This window comes from Salmo trutta, chromosome 19 (genome assembly GCF_901001165.1).
Source record: "Salmo trutta chromosome 19, fSalTru1.1, whole genome shotgun sequence".
NCBI classification, from domain to species: domain Eukaryota; kingdom Metazoa; phylum Chordata; class Actinopteri; order Salmoniformes; family Salmonidae; genus Salmo; species Salmo trutta.
The window spans coordinates 8145950-8164618 of record NC_042975.1 but is presented as its reverse complement, the minus strand read 5'-3'; the positions used below and the strand labels follow the sequence as shown (position 1 = coordinate 8164618).

The 18669-nt window shown below is 43.8% G+C and overlaps 1 protein-coding gene across 6 annotated transcripts in view; it reads left to right on the top strand.

The window, feature by feature from the left end:
* Positions 1-18669, top strand: part of LOC115153921 (ankyrin repeat and KH domain-containing protein 1) — a 39908-nt gene that overhangs the window by 2530 nt on the left and 18709 nt on the right. For 4 of the 6 annotated variants that reach the window (XM_029699609.1, XM_029699606.1, XM_029699608.1 and 1 more), the window contains exons 2-13: positions 10308-10461; positions 11317-11473; positions 13600-13762; positions 13984-14131; positions 14233-14466; positions 14653-14747; positions 14821-15058; positions 15623-15814; positions 16269-16378; positions 16828-16915; positions 17233-17360; positions 18421-18564. In XM_029699609.1, the coding sequence (XP_029555469.1) occupies positions 10308-10461; positions 11317-11473; positions 13600-13762; positions 13984-14131; positions 14233-14466; positions 14653-14747; positions 14821-15058; positions 15623-15814; positions 16269-16378; positions 16828-16915; positions 17233-17360; positions 18421-18564 (1851 nt within the window). The remainder of the gene's footprint in view (positions 1-10307; positions 10462-11316; positions 11474-13599; positions 13763-13983; positions 14132-14232; positions 14467-14652; positions 14748-14820; positions 15059-15622; positions 15815-16268; positions 16379-16827; positions 16916-17232; positions 17361-18420; positions 18565-18669) is intronic. The other 2 variants (XM_029699610.1, XM_029699607.1) reach the window with 1 other exon arrangement.

The following is an 18669-nucleotide window of genomic DNA, read 5'->3' as shown; positions in this document are numbered from 1 at the left end:
CCAGTAACAGAATGGTTGCTGGTTCGAATCCCCGAGCCGAAGAGGTGAAATATCTGTCTGTGAGCAAGGCACTTAAACCCTAATTGCTCTTGTAAGTCGCTCTGGATAAGTGCGTCTGCTAAATGACTGCCATGTGGGGAGAATCAGCCATGATTGCTGTAGTCATGTGAATGAGACTTGATGAAAGCCAGGCTGGTGAGCCAGAGGTGTGTGGGGGTCCACTCCACAATGATCCAACTGTCACTTCCTCTTTCAGAGATGGCGATTGAACCAACTTGACATTGGTATTGATCTGTAGATTTTACCACAGCATGTTTTGTAAGTACAAAGCTGTACAACATTTAGGTTGTACAGTTAAAATGTTCTAATGTCCAAGAGGGACTGCTTGTGATGGTTTTACACACAGATGTAGTGGGTTATGCAAATTCTGGCTTATCTCACAGCTGGCCATGTGCTGGGAGTTTTGTTTTATACTTTAATACCGGTGATCACATTCTCTTGCGCTACGGCATGTTGCATGAATTAGGTTAGTGATTTGATAATGATTTTAGGTCAAATGCACTATAGACAACATGACACCTTATTAGTAACCCAACCCATACAGATTTCTATGTCAAAATAATTAATAGTAAGAAAACGCTCATGATACAGTGCCACTTTGAGGGCTTCCTTCCCTGTTTGTGTTGGAGAGTAACGGCAGATTGACTGAGATTATTCAAGGCCCCTTGACCACAGGATGTTTTAGTCTTTAATTCCCTGTGAATCTATTAGGCACACATATTTCCAATTGAAGGTTTAAATACTGTAGCAGCTCAGTACTGTGAGTGTGTGGCTGAGGGTCAGGGGTTAACTATTGGGCAGGAAATACTTAATTACCGGTGCCATGTACAACAGAAGTTATTGCTGCCGTAAGTCTTCCCCTCATTGTTGTTTATGTGTGTGTTTTTGTGGACTTTGACTTGCAGGTAAAGTCTTGTCACAGTGTACTGTACTAGTTTATCTTTTCTTTGTTGTGAGGTTCACATGGGGGCAAGTCACAGATTAGATGGCATAAGTAAATACCGGGTAATTGTAGAGCAAAATAATGTACCAAATAGCATGATTGTGTGCAAGTAACCACGTTTCTATCCACTTTTTTTCTGCGAGTAAAGTCATACGGTATGAGGAGAGAAAATCACTGCCGCTGTAATGGAAACAACAGGAAGTTTCGGTATAATTTTATAAATGCTGTTCGTTTCACATGTTGGGATGTTTTTGTGTCAGTAAAATTATGCGAGGAATGGCGGTTGAAACGCCGTCATGCGCAAATGTTTTATATAATAACTATCATATCAAAATAAACTTGGAGTCACACGATAATGTGGTGTGTGGTTCTTTCACTACGACTTGGGGAAACCATGCAGTTTTATAGGCTAATGATGAACTTCACAGGATCGTCAAAGTACACAGTGATGAGCTTGGTGCTCCTTTCCAATAAATATTGAGGATCTTATTCTGGTGACATGATGATAGATGCTTGACTGCCGTTAGTTACAATATTTAAGAATATATTCTCACTAACAACCTTAGCTAACAAGATTAGTAATGAAAAGTCAGTTTAGTGGTGGAATGTCATTTTATTTTCCTCATTGTGCTCCAGCTGAGAGGTCTCAGAAGTGCAGGACATTTTGGCAGAAGTGGGATTTGACCAAAGAAACTAGCTAGTTTGTAGGGAGCAATGATGTCATGTGTCGTGACAATTATTAATAATCTTTACATGATCTGTTTTAATAAAGCATTCTATGATTTAGTTTCCGCCCTCACCAGCATTGCCCTCCTAAGTGTAATGTAAGATAATTTACAGGCTCCATCTCTTTCTCCGTCCCGCCCTGCATCAGGGTCTGTCTCACACAAGTACGTAGGCAGATGCATGGATGAGGTAATCAGTTACTTGTTTATGTGGCCTCTTGGTCAGACACACCCTGAGACGTACACACAAATAAAATTGTATTTGTCACATGCTTCGGAAACAACAGGTCTAGACTAACAGTGAAATGCATATTTACAAGTCATTTTCCAACAATGCAGAGGTAAAGATGTGTATATATATTAAAACCTGATGGTCACTCTGGACAGAGCTGCAGAGTTCCTCTGTGGAGATGGCAGAATGTTCCAGAAGGACAGCCATCTCTGCTGCACTCTCCAATCAGGCCTTTATGGTAGAGTGGCCAGACGGAAGCCACTTCTCAGTAAAAGGTACATGACAGCCCGCTTGGAGTTTGCCAAAAGGCACCTAAATGACTCTGACCATGAGATACAAGATTCTCTGGTCTGATGAAACCAAGATTGAAATCTTTGGCCTGAATGCCAAACTTCACGTCTGGAGGAAACCTGGCACCATCCCTACGGTGAAGCATGGGTGTTGCAGCATTATGCTGTGGGGATCTTTTTCAGTGGCAGGGACTGGGAGACTAGTCAGGATCGACAGAAAGATGAACGAAGCAAAGTACAGAGATCCTTGATTTAAAAACCTGCTCTAGAGCACTCAGGACCTCCGACTGGGGTGAAGGTTCACCTTCCAACAGGACAACAACCCTCAGCACACAGCCAAGACAACGCAGGAGTGGCTTCTGGACAAGTCTCTGAATGTCCTTGAGTGGTCCAGCAAGGTCCAGCAAGAACCCGGACTTGAACCCGATCGAACATCTCTGGAGAGACCTGAAAAATAGCTGTGCAGCAACACTCCCCATCCAACCTGACAAAGCTTGAGCGATATACAGAGAAGAATGGGAGAAACACCACAAATACAGTTGTCAAGCTTGTAGCGTAATTCCCAAGACGACTCAAGGTTGTAATCGCTGCCAAAGGTGCTTCAACAAAGTACAGAGTTTAAAAATAAAAAATGTATTGGTGGGGTAAATCGGCTTTAATAGCACAGATTGTATCTTCCATCAATGCAATTGTCTGCAATATTTCCAATCTGTATATGTAAATATATACAGTACCAGTCAAGTTGAATACTGAATACATCAACTATGAAATAACACATGGAATCATGTAGTAAGCAAAAAAGTGTCTAACAAATCAAAATAATATTTGAGATTCTTCAAAGTAGCCACCCTTTGCCTTAACAGCTTTTCACACTCATGGCATTCTCTCAACCAGCTTCATGAGGTAGTCACCTGGAAAGCATTTCAAATAACAGGTGTGCCTTGTTATAAATTTGGGGAATTTGTTTCCTCCTTAATGTGTTTGAGCCAATCAGTTGTGTTGTGACAAGGCAGGGGTGGTATACAGAAGATAGCCCTATTTAGTAAAAGACCAAGTCGATATTATGGCAAGAACAGCTCAAATAATCAGAGAAATGACAGTCCATTACTTTAAGACAAGGTCAGTCAATCAGGAAAATGTCAAGAACTTTAAAAGTTTCTTCAAGTGAGGTCTCAAAAACCATCAAGCGCTATGATGAAACTGGCTCTCATGAGGACCACCACAGGAAAGGAAGACCCAGAGTTATCTTTGCTGCAGAGGATAAGTTCATTAGTTAACTGCACCTCAGATTGTAGCCCAAATAAATGCTTCACAGAGTTCAAGTAACGGACACATCTCAACGTACTGTTCAGAGGATACTGCGTGAAATCAGGCCTTCATGGTCAAATTGCTCCAAAGAAACCACTACTAAAGGACACATAAGAATAAGAGACTTGCTTGGGCTAAGAAACATGAGCAATGGATATTAGACCGGTGGAAATCTGTCCTTTGGTCTGATGAGTCCAAATTTGAGATTTTTGTTTCCAACCTCCGTGTCTTTGTGAGACGCAGAGTAGGTGAACGGATGATCTCCCCATGTGTGGTTCCCACAGTGAAGCATGGAGGAAGTGGTGTGGTGGTGCTTTGCTGGTGACACTGTCTGTGATTTATTTAGAATTCAAGGTACACTTAACCAGCATGGCTACCACAGCATTCTGCAGCAATACGCCATCCCATTTGGTTTGCACTTAGTGGGACTATCATTTTGTTTTTCAACAGGTCAATGACCCAACACTCCTCCAGGCTGTGTAAGGGCTATTTGACCAAGAAGGAGAGTGATGGAGTATAAGGGCTATTTGCCCAAGAAGGAGAGCTATATCAGATGACCTGACCTCCGCAATCACCCGATCTCAACCCAATTGAGATGGTTTGGGATGAGTTGGACCGCAGAGTGAAGGAAAAGCAGCTAACAAGTGCTCAATATATGTGGGAACTCCTTCAAGACTGTTGGAAAAGCATTCCTCCTGAAGCTGGTTGAGAGAATGCCAACTGGGCTAAGCTGTCATCAAGGGTGGCTACATTGAAGAATATACATGTAAATGTGTATACTTATGTCAATGTGATTTCAGTTTTATTTTTAATACATTTGATACATGTAATACCTTTCTCTTTATGCGGTGTTGTGTGTAGATTTGATGGGGGGGGAAAATGAATTTATCAATTTTAGAATAAGGCTGTAACTTAACAAAATGGGGGGGAAAAAGTCAAGGGGCCTGAATACTTTCCGAATGCACTGTAGGTAGGGGTAAAAGACACACCCCTGAGACGACAGACGCTCCCCTCAGCTGGAGCACAGAGCACAACATTTCCAGCCATTCCACACCCTCGGCACAGAGAAATACCCCAGGTATGGTTTCAATTACATTCACCGCAGTCGTTTTTTTTTCTTCTTCTCCTCTGAAAGAAAAATGGAGTTGCTGACCACACCCTCCTCCGACTCAGTTCAGGTCATCTGGTCAGTTCTTTTTGGCAGAGCCCCGGGTTCCATTTGCGCCGGTGATGCTTGCTGATATCGGGCAGCTATAGAGTTGTTAGTCATCCAGTCTGTAAAGAACATTGTAGGATATTGTACGGTTGGGTACGTCCGTGTTAGTAAACAGATTTTGCTTCATGAACGGCTTTCAGTCTAATGCTATTCCCATGATCCAACACACCGCTCTGTCCCTGGATGGTGACCGAAGGTGATGGCTGGAATGTATTGGCACACTCTGGTGCGCTTCTGCCCTGTAGACCCTCACATGGTTGGACAGAGGCACCCAGCTCGGTGTCCTGTCCAGTGCAGGAAGTAGCTCCGTTTGCGGCCATAAGGCAGGTATATGGAGGTTACAGAGAGAGAGAGAGAAGAGGAAACGTGCTGATCAGCTCATCTTGGCGCTTAATGTAATTCAACCAAGGCTCAGGGCCTAAGCACTGTTCAGCTCTGTCTCCAGGCAACATGCTAGACGGGATGGAGCTTAGGGATTTTTTAAAAACTTTGTCACTGGTGCCCTCGTGCCAATTACTAGGCTATACCTGAATGTGTCGTCACAAAATGGTCCTGCCCATGCCTCTGTCAGAATATGCAAAAAAAAAGTCATTGTTTTACCTGTGTACAAAACATTAGGAACACCTACCTACTATTGTTACACCCCTCCCTTTTGCCCTCAGAACAGCCTCAATTCGTTGCCATGGACTCTACATGGTGTTGAAAGCGTTTCACAGGAATGCTGTCCCTCGTTGAGTCCAATGCTTCCCACAGTTGTCATGTTTTCTGGATGTATTTTGGGTGGTGGACAAGTCAAATAATTCTTCATACACACAAACTGTTGTGTGAAAAACCCAGCAGCGTTGCAATTCTTGACAAACTTGTTCACCTGCTACCATACCCTGTTCAAAGGCACTTAAATCTTTAGTCTTTCCCATCCAGCCTCTGAATGGCACACATACACAATCCAAGTCTCAATGGTCTCAAGGCTTAAATATCCTTATTTAACCTGTCTCGTCTACACTGATTTGAAGTGAATTTAAGAAGTGACATCAAGAAGGGATCATAGCTTTCACATGGATAGTAAATAGGCATTTCAACATCATAGCTTTAGCTGGTGGTAACTTCTCGAATAGACACCAGCAGGAATGCGGTTTTAACCAATCAGCATGCAGGATTAGACCCTCCCGTTGTGTAATTTAAGTGATAATGCCCGAGAAGCCGGCGTTTGGAGGATTTATTGGCACGTCGAGGGCCAGCAAATCGTGCCAAAGTATCCTCAACACCGGCTTCGAGGGCATTATCACTTTTATACAATGGGTTACCAACATATTCAAATAATGATTTACATATTTTTATTAACATTATTTTTATGAATTTATTCATGCTGTTTCATCCTTCCACAAGAGAGTCCCGACACACACAGGGTTGCTACCCAAGCCGGCTGGTCATTCATTTTATTGGTTCGGTTGCAACCGTCGTTCGTTCTAAATGTTCTATTGCCATACTGGCTGGCAACGTTCTTATCCTTTGCTTGCTAGCTAGCCAACAACGGCTAACTTACAGTCACGTCAAACAGTGCAGACAGAATAACAGCCTAGTATCTGCATTTGTTTAAGCTGTTTTCTAATGACATTTTATTTGGATACCGTAATTTCCGGACTATTAAGCGCACCTGAATATAAGCCGCACCCACAGAATTAAAAAAATATATATATTATTTTGAACATAAATAAGCCGCACATGTCTATAAGCCGTAGGTGCCTACCGGTACATTGAAACAAATTAACTTTACACAGGCTTTAACAAAAATAAATAGGCTTTAACGAAACACGGCTTGTAACAAAAAAGAAAAAATTTGCAGTAAGCTTTAGTTGTCTTTTTGCACTGAGTCAATTCCTCACGCTGCTGTTTCCAACGTCTTATCGACTCATTAAGACCAAGCTCCCGTGCAGCAGCTCTATTTCCTTTTCCAACAGCCAGATCAATCGCCTTCAACTTGAAAGCTGCATCATATGCATTTCTCCGTGTCTTTGCCATGATGAGGGTGACAAAATGACTACCGTAATCAGAATGATGGGAAGTTTGAGAGCGCTCGATTTAATCTAAACAGTAAACAAAAAAGTTGTTTGACCTTAACCCGTTAGGCAATTTCATTGGTCTAATGAAAGCTTCATGCCGCCAAAAAACTGAGCACGTCACAGAATGTGTGTTTTTTTTTTTTTTTTTTTTGGGAGAAAAAATGTGAAAGCGGGAAAAATCAATATATTAGCCGCGTCATTGTTTAAGCCGCGAGGTTCAAAGCTGGGAAAAAAGTTGCGGCTTATAGTCCGGAATTTACGGTATATCAATAACAATGAGCTAATGATGTGCGGTTTCACCTGGCATAGAAAATGTGCTCTCTCTCATCCGGACATTTGTTCAGAGGAGCTAGCCAACAACACAGCTAACACACTAACTTCAAACTGAAGCTGGAAAGACTGGAAACTATCTGCACTGTGTTTTTTAACTGTTTTCTATTGATATTTCTTTGAATATACAGTACCAGTCAAAAGTTTGGGCACCTCAAGGGTTTTTCTGTATTTTTACTATTTTCTACATTGTAGAATAATAGAAGACATCAAAAATATAAAATACTACATGGAATCATGTAGTAACCAAAAAAGCGTTAAACAATTCAAAATATATTTTATATTTGAGATTCTTCAAAGTAGCCACCCTTTCCCTTGATGATAGCTTTGCACACTCCTGGCATTCTCACAACCAGCTTCACGAGGAATGCTCTTCCAACGGAGGAGGAGTTCTCACTTATGCTGAGCACTTGTTGGCTGCTTTTCCTTCACTCTGCGGTTCAACTCACCATTTAACCATGTCAATTGGGTTGAGGTCGGGTGCTTGTGGAGGCCAGGTCATCTGATGCAGCGCTCTCCTTCTTGGTCAAATAGCCCTTACACAGCCTGGAGGTGTGTTTGAGTCATTGTCCTGTTGAAAAACAAATGATAGTCCCACTAAGTGCAAACCAGATGGGATGGCGTATTGCTGTGGTAGCCATACTGGTTAAGTGTGCCTTGTTTATACTTGCGTACTATTGTTTATACAGATGAACGTGGTACCTTCAGGCGTTTGGAAATTGCTCCCAAGGATGAAACAGTCTTGTCGAGGTCTACAGTTGTTTTTCTGAGGTCTTGGCTGATTTATTTTGTTTTTCCCATAATGTCAAGCAAAGAGGCACTGAGTTTGAAGGTAGGGCTTGAAATACATCCCACAGGTACACCTCCAATTGACTCAAATGATGTCAATTAGCCTATCAGAAGCTTCTAAAGCCATGACATCCTTTTTCTGGAATTTTCCAAGCTGTTTAAAGGCACAGTCAACTTAGTGTATGTAAACTTATGACCCACTGGAATTGAGATACAGTGAAATAATCTCTGTAAACAATTGTTGGAAAAATTACTTGTGTCATGCACAAAGTAGATGTTCTAACCGACCTGCCAAAACTATAGTTTGTTAACAAGAAATTTGTGGAGTGGTTGAAAAACGAGTTTTAATGACTCCAACCTAAGTGCATGTAAACTTCCGACCTCAACTGTATATATACTGAGATCATATGACACTTCGATTGCACACAGGTAGACTTTATTTAACTAATTATGTAACTTCTGAAGGTAATTGGTTGCACCAGATCTCATTTAGGGGCTTCATATGGGGCTTCATATGGTGAAGACATATTCGCGCACCACTTTTCCGTATTTGTTTGTTGAATTTTTTGAAACAAGTCTTAATTTTTTTTCATTTCACCAATTTGGACTATTTTGTGTATGTCCATTACATGAAATCTAAATATATTTCAATTATAGGTTGTAATGCAACAAAATATCAAAAACGGCAAGGGGGATGAATACTTTTGCAAGGCACTGTATATCCATAAAAATGATGCTGATTCTTGATTGACTGGCTGAGAAAAGCTGCCTTTACTTTCATTACTATGCGATAGCTGGCGATCGAATTTGAATATTGAAACAATGTTGCAAATGTCAGAGAGACAGACAGCAAGGTTTATTCAAATCTCTGCTGTTAAACTATATGTTAGTCTGAAAGAAATGTGAGAACGTCTAGATGCCTTTTGATAGTGGAGATTAAGTTTATAAATTGCCTGGCTGGGCTGATGAGACAGTGGATAGCTCAGTCAGATGGAACAGAGTAAATAGGCTTTTTAACATCATATTTAGCCGGTGGTAACTTGTGGAATAGGCACCGGCTGGAATGTGGTTTTAACCAATCAGCATTCGGGATTAGACTCACCCGTTGTATAAAGCACTGTATAATAGGAAGCACTATTGTTCTCATAAGCTGATATGTTAAAAAAAAAACATCTGTTTAAAAAAATGTATATATACACTGCTCAAAAAAATAAAGGGAAAACTTAAACAACACAATGTAACTCCAAGTCAATCACACTTCTGTGAAATCAAACTGTCCACTTAGGAAGCAACACTGATTGACAATACATTTCACATGCTGTTGTGCAAATGGAATAGACAACAGGTGGAAATTATAGGCAATTAGCAAGACACCCCCAATAAAGGAGTGGTTCTGCAGGTGGTGACCTGTGCTCTTCACAGATGAAAGCAGGTTCACACTGAGCACGTGACAGAGTCTGGAGATGCCGTGGAGAACGTTCTGCTGCCTGCAACATCCTCCAGCATGACCGGTTTTGGCGGTGGGTCAATCATGGTGTGGGGTGGCATTTCTTTGGGGGGCCGCACAGCCCTCCATGTGCTCGCCAGAGGTAGCCTGACTGCCATTAGGTACCGAGATGAGATCCTCAGACCCCTTGTGAGACCATATGCTGGTGCGGTTGGCCCTGGGTTCCTCCTAATGCAAGACAATGCTAGACCTCATGTGGCTGGAGTGTGTCAGCAGTTCCTGCAAGAGCAAGGCATTGATGCTATGGACTGGCCCGCCCGTTCCCCAGACCTGAATCCAATTGAGCACATCTGGGACATCATGTCTCGCTCCATCCACCAACGCCACGTTGTACCACAGACTGTCCAGGAGTTGGCGGATGCTTTAGTCCAGGTGTGGGAGGAGATCCCTCAGGAGACCATCCGCCACCTCATCAGGAGCATGCCCAGGCGTTGTAGGGAGGTCATACAGGCACGTGGAGGCCACACACACTACTGAGCCTCATTTTGACTTGTTTTAAGGACATTACATCAAAGTTAGATCAGCCTGTAGTGTGGTTTTCCACTTTAATTTTGAGTGTGACTCCAAATCCAGACCTCCATGGGTTGATAAATTGGATTTACATTGATTATTTTTGTGTGATTTTGTTGTCAGCACATTCAACTATGTAAAGAAAAAAGTATTTAATAAAATTATTTCTTTCATTCAGATCTAGGATGTGTTGTTTAAGTGTTCCCTTTATTTTTTTGAGCAGTATATATTATTACAAGGACTCCATAAGGTGATGGGTTTCTCCAAGCAACTATCTTGAGCAAAATTAACATCAGCATGCTTCTTAACTTTCTCTCGTGTTTCTCCTTGTCTCTAGGTGGAGTCCTTCATATTAGACCAGGAAGACCTGGACAACCCCATGCTGAAGACGGCGTCAGAGCTGCTCCTGTCCAGTGCTGCCGACGGAGCTGATCTCAGAACAGTGGACCCAGAAACACAAGCCAGATTGGAGGCTCTGTTGGAAGCAGCCGGTACGTATCGTAGCACCATGGTGTGAACCTTTCACCTGTTATGTTTTATTTATTTTGAATGCCGCTGTTTGGTCATGTTAAATTACGAAGATGTTACATTCTTACATCAGCTGATATCTCAAAGTGCTGTACAGAAACCCAGCCTAAAACCCCAAACAGCAAGCAATGCAGGTGTAGAAGCACTACAGCCCGTGTTTACCCTGCATTGCATGTGGTTGTGTTTTGGTTTCTGTAGTCCACCTTCTTCCCATGTTGGATTGTCTATGGGGGGGTGCGCATTAACCTGTGGATGGATGGTGTGCATCAGGTAGACATGCAGCATGTTAGCCAGGTCCCAGCCAGTCAGTCAGTGTATGGGGAGTTGGTACAGCTCGCGGGGGCACCACGGGGAAGATTAACATGAACAATGGATTTCGATAGAGCAGCAACAGCTTCCATCATGACTCAACACTGACCTTTAGTACACTCTGCTTCTGTACATGTCTGCCTCCCATCTATCGTTGTCTGTGTGTGTGTAACTGTGTGATTGTGTTTCGGTGCACACTTTAACAGCTGTGTAACCAACCATGTGGTGCATGCAGTGGTTTTTGCATACCGTAAGTAATACTGGACTCGTGCTTCTGTTCTTAAGCCTCAATGTTGGCTGATCATCAGGTTTTCTTCCATTAATTCAGTTATTATGCGCACTTCCTCAGTCATGTGATCAGGTTCCCCCCTTTGATATGTTTCCTCAATGCTGTGTTCACCACTTGATAATACAGACAATGTGTTTGTGTTCTCTTTACACCTGTTGCATAGTTTAATTGTGTGTGTGTGTTGTATGCTGGTGTGTGCCTGACCCTGCATCCTCTGAAGGTATTGGTAAACTGTCCACGACCGATGGTAAAGCCTTCGCAGATCCAGAGGTGCTACGCCGCTTGACGTCGTCCGTGAGCTGTGCGTTGGACGAGGCCGCCGCCGCTCTCACACGTATGAGGGCGGAAAACACGCTCAACGCCAGCCAGGCAGACAAGTATGTATCTCCTCTGCTCTAATCTAAACATCCCCCACAGGTGCACTACACCATCTTCAGGGATCCTCTCTCACACCAGTCTTGTCTAGGCCATATGTTTCCTTTGGACATGTTGTGCTTTCTTCAAGTTAGCTTGAACATTTGACAATTCCTTAGGTGAGAATTTTTAATGGGGAAAAAAATCTTATTCCTATAATTTACAGTGTTAAATAACACTATGCGAGAAGAATATTTTTGTGAATCAAATTCATTTTGTCGTTTTAATAATGTTGGTAGCAACGTGTGAAAATAGTTGTGGCAATCTGTTGCAGTTCAAGTCGACTACAAAACCCATAATGCAATGGTCTCTCTGGGCAAACATAACTACACACAATAATAACAAAGTCAATAACAGCATGTGAAATAGCTACAGTAGTTGGCTGTAAAATCGCCTAAACAAACTGCACAATCAATTTTGGAGTCTACAATCTCACCATGTTCAACCTGCGGAGTGGAGTCTGATATTTGCAACGGGACCATGCAAAGCACCCTGGACTGAAGAGGCAGACAAATAGGAGCGATGTGTTAGGCCCTCTGTTAAATTACACATTTCTGGAGGTAGGAATATCGAAAAAAAATATGATCAATGGCTCATTTCTAGAGACGTCAACCTCCTGCGTTATGACCTCGGCCAGTATTGAAAGCTGACGCGTTATTACTGCAGTGTTGAAGCTAGGAACACAAGCATTTCACTGCAATGTTGGAGCTAGGAACACAAGCATTTCACTGCAATGTTGGAGCTAGGAACACAAGCATTTCACTGCAGTGTTGAAGCTAGGAACACAAGCATTTCACTGCACTGTTGAAGCTAGGAACACAAGCATTTCACTGCACTGTTGAAGCTAGGAACACAAGCATTTCACTGCACTGTTGAAGCTAGGAACACAAGCATTTCACTGCACTGTTGAAGCTAGGAACACAAGCATTTCACTGCACTGTTGAAGCTAGGAACACAAGCATTTCACTGCACTGTTGAAGCTAGGAACACAAGCATTTCACTGCACTGTTGAAGCTAGGAACACAAGCATTTCACTGCACTGTTGAAGCTAGGAACACAAGCATTTCACTGCACTGTTGAAGCTAGGCACACAAGCATTTCACTGCACTGTTGAAGCTAGGAACACAAGCATTTCACTGCACTGTTGAAGCTAGGAACACAAGCATTTCACTGCACTGTTGAAGCTAGGAACACAAGCATTTCACTGCACTGTTGAAGCTAGGAACACAAGCATTTCACTGCACTGTTGAAGCTAGGAACACAAGCATTTCACTGCACTGTTGAAGCTAGGACCACAAGCATTTCACTGCACTGTTGAAGCTAGGCCCACAAGCATTTCACTGCACTGTTGAAGCTAGGCCCACAAGCATTTCACTGCACTGTTGAAGCTAGGACCACAAGCATTTCACTGCACTGTTGGAGCTAGGAACACAAGCATTTCACTGCACTGTTGGAGCTAGGAACACAAGCATTTCACTGCACTGTTGGAGCTAGGAACACAAGCATTTCACTGCACTGTTGGAGCTAGGAACACAAGCATTTCGCTGCACCCGCTTTAACATCTGCTAAATATGTGTTTACGACCAATAAACATTTATTTTGATTTGTGTGATGTTTTCACGATGTAAAAGTCATGCCTATTAACTTTCAGTGTAGTGAGAGAGACTATCTCAATGCTACGTCATACTGGCCGAATTTCTGCCTGCTTCAACGGCAATCTGATACACCTGAAAACATGAATCAATAGGACATCGCTCAGAGAATCTTTACTTTAGCTGTCCTTTCTCCTGGCCTTTGTATTAAGGCTGTAGTTGATTTTTAAGTCCAGTGGTAGCTAGCTGGTGCTCTGAATAACACCCATGATTCACAGAAGATGCTTTGTCTCTACTGTTCTCTCAGACTTGATCACTGTTTTACTGAAACCTTTTAAGGTGCCATATTGGGTCAAGGCCGTTCATGAAATGTACTGCTCTGTCCTGAGGGAGGCCTTTTTGTTTTAAACTTCTTAGAGTGTGAGTTGTGACAACGCCGTTCAACCTATTGATTTTTTTGTTGGCCTGCGCTGCCACAGTCCCAGTAATTGTAGCAGTCTGGTTATTTTCAGCCGTAGCTTGGCGGAGGCGTGCTCGGACGGGGACGTCAACGCTGTGAGGAAGCTTCTGGATGAGGGGCGGAGCGTCAACGAACACACAGAGGAGGGAGAGAGTCTGCTCTGCCTAGCCTGCTCTGCTGGGTACTATGAACTTGCACAGGTATAACGAACACACACACACACACACACACACACACACACTCTCTGACCTTTAGCCACTCACAGTATACTGCTAACATTGTTCTGCCTTTTCTGTCATAGTTTCCATCCAGTTCTGTAATCAAATTTAGTTGTATATCCAAATGTTGCAGAGCCAAACCTGATCCTTTGTGGTTGTGTTTGGATGTCTGTTTTAAAACGCCGACGTGTGTCCTCCTGCAGGTCTTGCTGGCCATGCACGCTAACGTTGAAGATCGGGGCATCAAGGGTGACATTACGGCCCTCATGGCAGCAGCCAGCGGCGGCTACGTAGACATAGTCAAACTGCTGCTGGTACATGGGGCTGACGTCAACGCACAGTCCTCCACAGGTAAACACACACGTCAAACACCACTAGGTGCTGTGACCGAGACCAGAAACCATCACATCTACTTAACATAAACACTGACGCTCTGTCCTTGTCCCTGTCAGGTAACACAGCGCTGACGTACGCGTGTGCGGGCGGCTTCCTGGACGTGGTGAAAGTGCTGCTGAAGGAAGGCGCCAACATCGAGGACCACAACGAGAATGGCCACACCCCTCTGATGGAGGCGGCTAGCGCGGGTCACGTGGAGGTGGCCCGGGTGCTCCTGGAGTACGGGGCTGGTATCAACACGCACTCCAACGAGTTCAAGGAAAGTGCACTTACGCTGGCCTGCTACAAAGGTACGTCCTGGACAATGAACCCTAACCCTTTACCCGTGCACCAGAGAGATCAGTCGTCTTTATCCAGAAATCAGTGACTCAAGTGATCCACTTATGTTGACAAACATTGTGTGAAATGTGAAACAGGAAATGTAATTGTAGGGATGAGGCACCCAGAGCGTTCTTCCCTCTTGTCACCACATACAGGGCACCTAGACATGGTGCGCTTCCTCTTAGAGGCTGGGGCTGACCAGGAGCACAAGACTGACGAGATGCACACAGCACTCATGGAGGCTTGTATGGTGAGAGACACACACACTCAGACCACACTATTAAATTGAAGGTGCAGTATGACTGATGAGGTCTCCTCTTCAGGACGGGCATGTGGAGGTGGCGCGGCTGCTGTTGGACAGCGAGGCGCAGGTCAACATGCCCGCTGACTCTTTCGAGTCTCCGCTGACGCTGGCGGCCTGTGGGGGTCATGTGGAGCTGGCCGCCCTGCTGATGGAGAGGGGCGCCAACCTAGAGGAGGTTAATGATGAGGGATACACTCCTCTCATGGAAGCTGCACGAGAGGGCCACGAGGAGATGGTGGCGCTGCTTTTGGCACAAGGTATGGCCTTCTCTTGCTCTCTGGTTTGAATGAAACTAGTGTTCCCAGTAGATAGGTTTTCCCTACTATATTGAGCCTCCAGCTTTGTGTAAATACAAAAGTCATCTTTTTTTAAATAAATGTAATGAAAGGCGAAGGGGGGATACCTAATCAGTTGTCCAACTGAATGTATTCAACTGAAATGTGTCTTCCACATTTAACACCTCTGAATCAGAGAGGGGGGGGGGGGGGGGGCTGCCATAATCTCCATCTGATGTCTTCGGTGCCTGGGGAACAGTGGGTTAACTGTCTTGCTCAGGGGCAGAACGACAGATTTTTACCTTGTCAGCTCAGGGATTCGATCCAGCAACCTTCTGGTTACTGGAAGGAATGTAATGAAGTGAGTTTTGAGCTCATGATCTAATTGGGTTGATGCCGAAGGGACAAGATGGCTTTTCCAGCACTAATTGAAGTACTTTTTCTGTGGTCAATATCCAGTGGTGTGAGTAGGTTTGTACTGTTTTTAAAGTGTGTTCCCATCTGAACCATCTTGAATCCTCCCTCTGTTGTCTGTGTGGTCTGCAGGTGCCAACATCAACGCTCAGACAGAGGAGACCCAGGAGACTGCCCTGACGCTGGCCTGCTGCGGGGGCTTCCTGGAGGTGGCTGACTTCCTCATCAAGGCCGGGGCAGACATCGAGCTGGGCTGCTCCACACCTCTCATGGAGGCTGCACAGGAGGGACACCTGGAGCTGGTCAAGTACCTGCTGGCCGCCGGTGAGCAGAACCACTCCCCACTGGACAACCTCTCTGTTTGGCTGTCTCAAAACAATCTCTACCAACATCTATTTGAGATGACCTCACTAACTGGTGCCCCCCCTGCACATTGACTGTACCGGTACCCCCCTTGTGTATATAGTCTTGCTATTGTTATTTTACTTCTGCTCTTTAATTACTTGTTACTTTTATTTCTTATTCTTATCTGTATTCTTTTTTTTAAACTGCATTGTTGGTTAGGGGCTCGTAAGTAAGCATTTCACTAAGGTCTACACCTGTTGTTTTGGGCGCATGTGACTAATAACATGTAAAATTTCCAAATTAAATTGGATTTGATCCTAATTTCATATATTATTGAAATTGACTTGGTTATTCCCAAAACCCACATTTTATTTAAAGTTTGTAGTTGTTACACCCTCTGTGTGTAATTTTGACACCTGTGCTCTTGTCCCAGGAGCCAATGTCCACGCCACAACGGCGACGGGAGACACGGCGCTGACTTACGCCTGTGAGAACGGACACACAGACGTGGCTGACGTGCTGCTGCAGACGGGGGCTGACCTGGTGAGACCTCACCCTCTGGAGAAACACAGTTCATGTCCATGCATAGCCTTTTTTGTATTTGAGTTGTTCACACGTGTGTGTGTGTGTGTGTGTGTGCTTCTCGAATGGCCCCCTATTTTGTTTTCTAGTGCACTACTTTTGACTGGCGCCCATAAGGCTCTGATCTAAAGTAGTGCACTATATAGGGAATAGGGTCCCTATAGGGCGCTGATCTAAAGTAGTGCACTATATAGGGAATAGGGTCCCATAGAGCTCTGATCTAAAGTAGTGCACTATATAGGGAATAGGGTCCCATAGAGCTCTGATCTAAAGTAGTGCTCTGTATAGGGAATAGGGTGCCATTTGTGACGCTGTCTGTGTTGTGTAGATGCTGGATACGTCGCTGCTTGAATAGGCTCTCTGTTTCTACTTGTACACTTTACACGCTCCTGTCTCTGTTTATCTTACAGGAGCATGAATCGGAGGGGGGCAGGACCCCTCTAATGAAAGCTGTTAGAGCGGGTCACCTCTGTACTGTACAGTTCCTAATCAGCAAAGGTGTGCTTCTGCTCCTTCACTGTGTAGCGACACCACACAAAACCATACACCAGACATCTGCCACGTTGTAGCTTGAGCCGCGGCCCTCGTTGTAGCTTGAGCCGCGGCCCTCGTTGTAGCTTGAGCCGCGGCCCTCGTTGTAGCTTGAGCCGCGGCCCTCGTTGTAGCTTGAGCCGCGGCCCTCGTTGTAGCTTGAGCTGCTTTGCTCATCAGATAAAGCCTCATTGATACAGTAGAGTATATAAACGTTATAGGGTTGCTGTTGTTTTTATGTGGCCTCAGATTGACCTTGTTCTTGGTTTCTCTCCCTCCACCAGGAGCTAATGTAAACAGGGCGACGGCCAACAATGATCACACAGTAGTGTCTCTGGCCTGCGCCGGGGGCCACCTGGCCGTGGTGGAGCTGCTGCTGTCCCATGGGGCTGATCCTACACACAGACTGAAGGTGAGATCACTTGTCCCAAGCTCCTGGGCACAACGGTCTCAGGCGTGACCAGGAAGGGAATCTGATATTAAGAATACCACACTGCAAGCATTATAATGGACTCCTGTGTAAACAAACCTTTCTGTAACCCCTGTAAATACAAACCTTTCTGTAACCCCTGTAAATACAAACCTTTCTCTAACCCCTGTAAATACAAACCTTTCTCTAACCCCTGTAAATACAAACCTTTTTGTAACCCCTGTAAATACAAATCTTTCTCTAACCCCTGTAAATACAAATCTTTCTCTAACCCCTGTAAATACAAACCTTTCTCTAACCCCTGTAAATACAAACCTTTTTGTAACCCCTGTAAATACAAATCTTTCTCTAACCCCTGTAAATACAAATCTTTCTCTAACCCCTGTAAATACAAACCTTTTTGTAACCCCTGTAAATACAAACCTTTTTGTAACCCCTGTAAATACAAACCTTTTTGTAACCCCTGTAAATACAAATCTTTCTCTAACCCCTGTAAATACAAACCTTTCTCTAACCCCTGTAAATACAAACCTTTTTGTAACCCCTGTAAACACAAACCTTTTTGTAACCCCTGTAAATACAAACCTTTTTGTAACCCCTGTAAATACAAATCTTTCTCTAACCCCTGTAAATACAAATCTTTCTCTAACCCCTGTAAATACAAATCTTTCTCTAACCCCTGTAAATACAAACCTTTTTGTAACCCCTGTAAATACAAACCTTTCTCTAACCCCTGTAAATACAAATCTTTCTCTAACCCCTGTAAATACAAATCTTTCTCTAACCCCTGTAAATACAAACCTTTTTGTAACCCCTGTAAATACAAATCTTTCTCTAACCCCTGTAAATACAAATCTTTCTCTAACCCCTGTAAATACAAACCTTTTTGTAACCCCTGTAAATACAAACCTTTTTGTAACCCCTGTAAACACAGAACTGTTTCCATGTCTTTGTTCCTATTTTATTTCCTGATCAAATTGTAACTTCTCCCAAGATCCTGATACTAACGATGACGTATATTTTGTGTCAATCTCTCACCTAGGATGGCTCCACCATGCTGATCGAAGCTGCTAAGGGCGGTCACACCATCGTGGTGTCCTATCTCCTCGACTACCCCAACAACGTCCTGTCGGTCCCCGTGCCAGACTTGTCTCAGCTCACACCCCCCTCCCACGACACCTCTCCGGTAGGGACTTCTACAAACATGTTTGTTTATTGCTGATAACGGTTACAATTTTTATACGTTGATTCCAAGTATTGATACTAAATATACTTTTCTAATATCCTACCC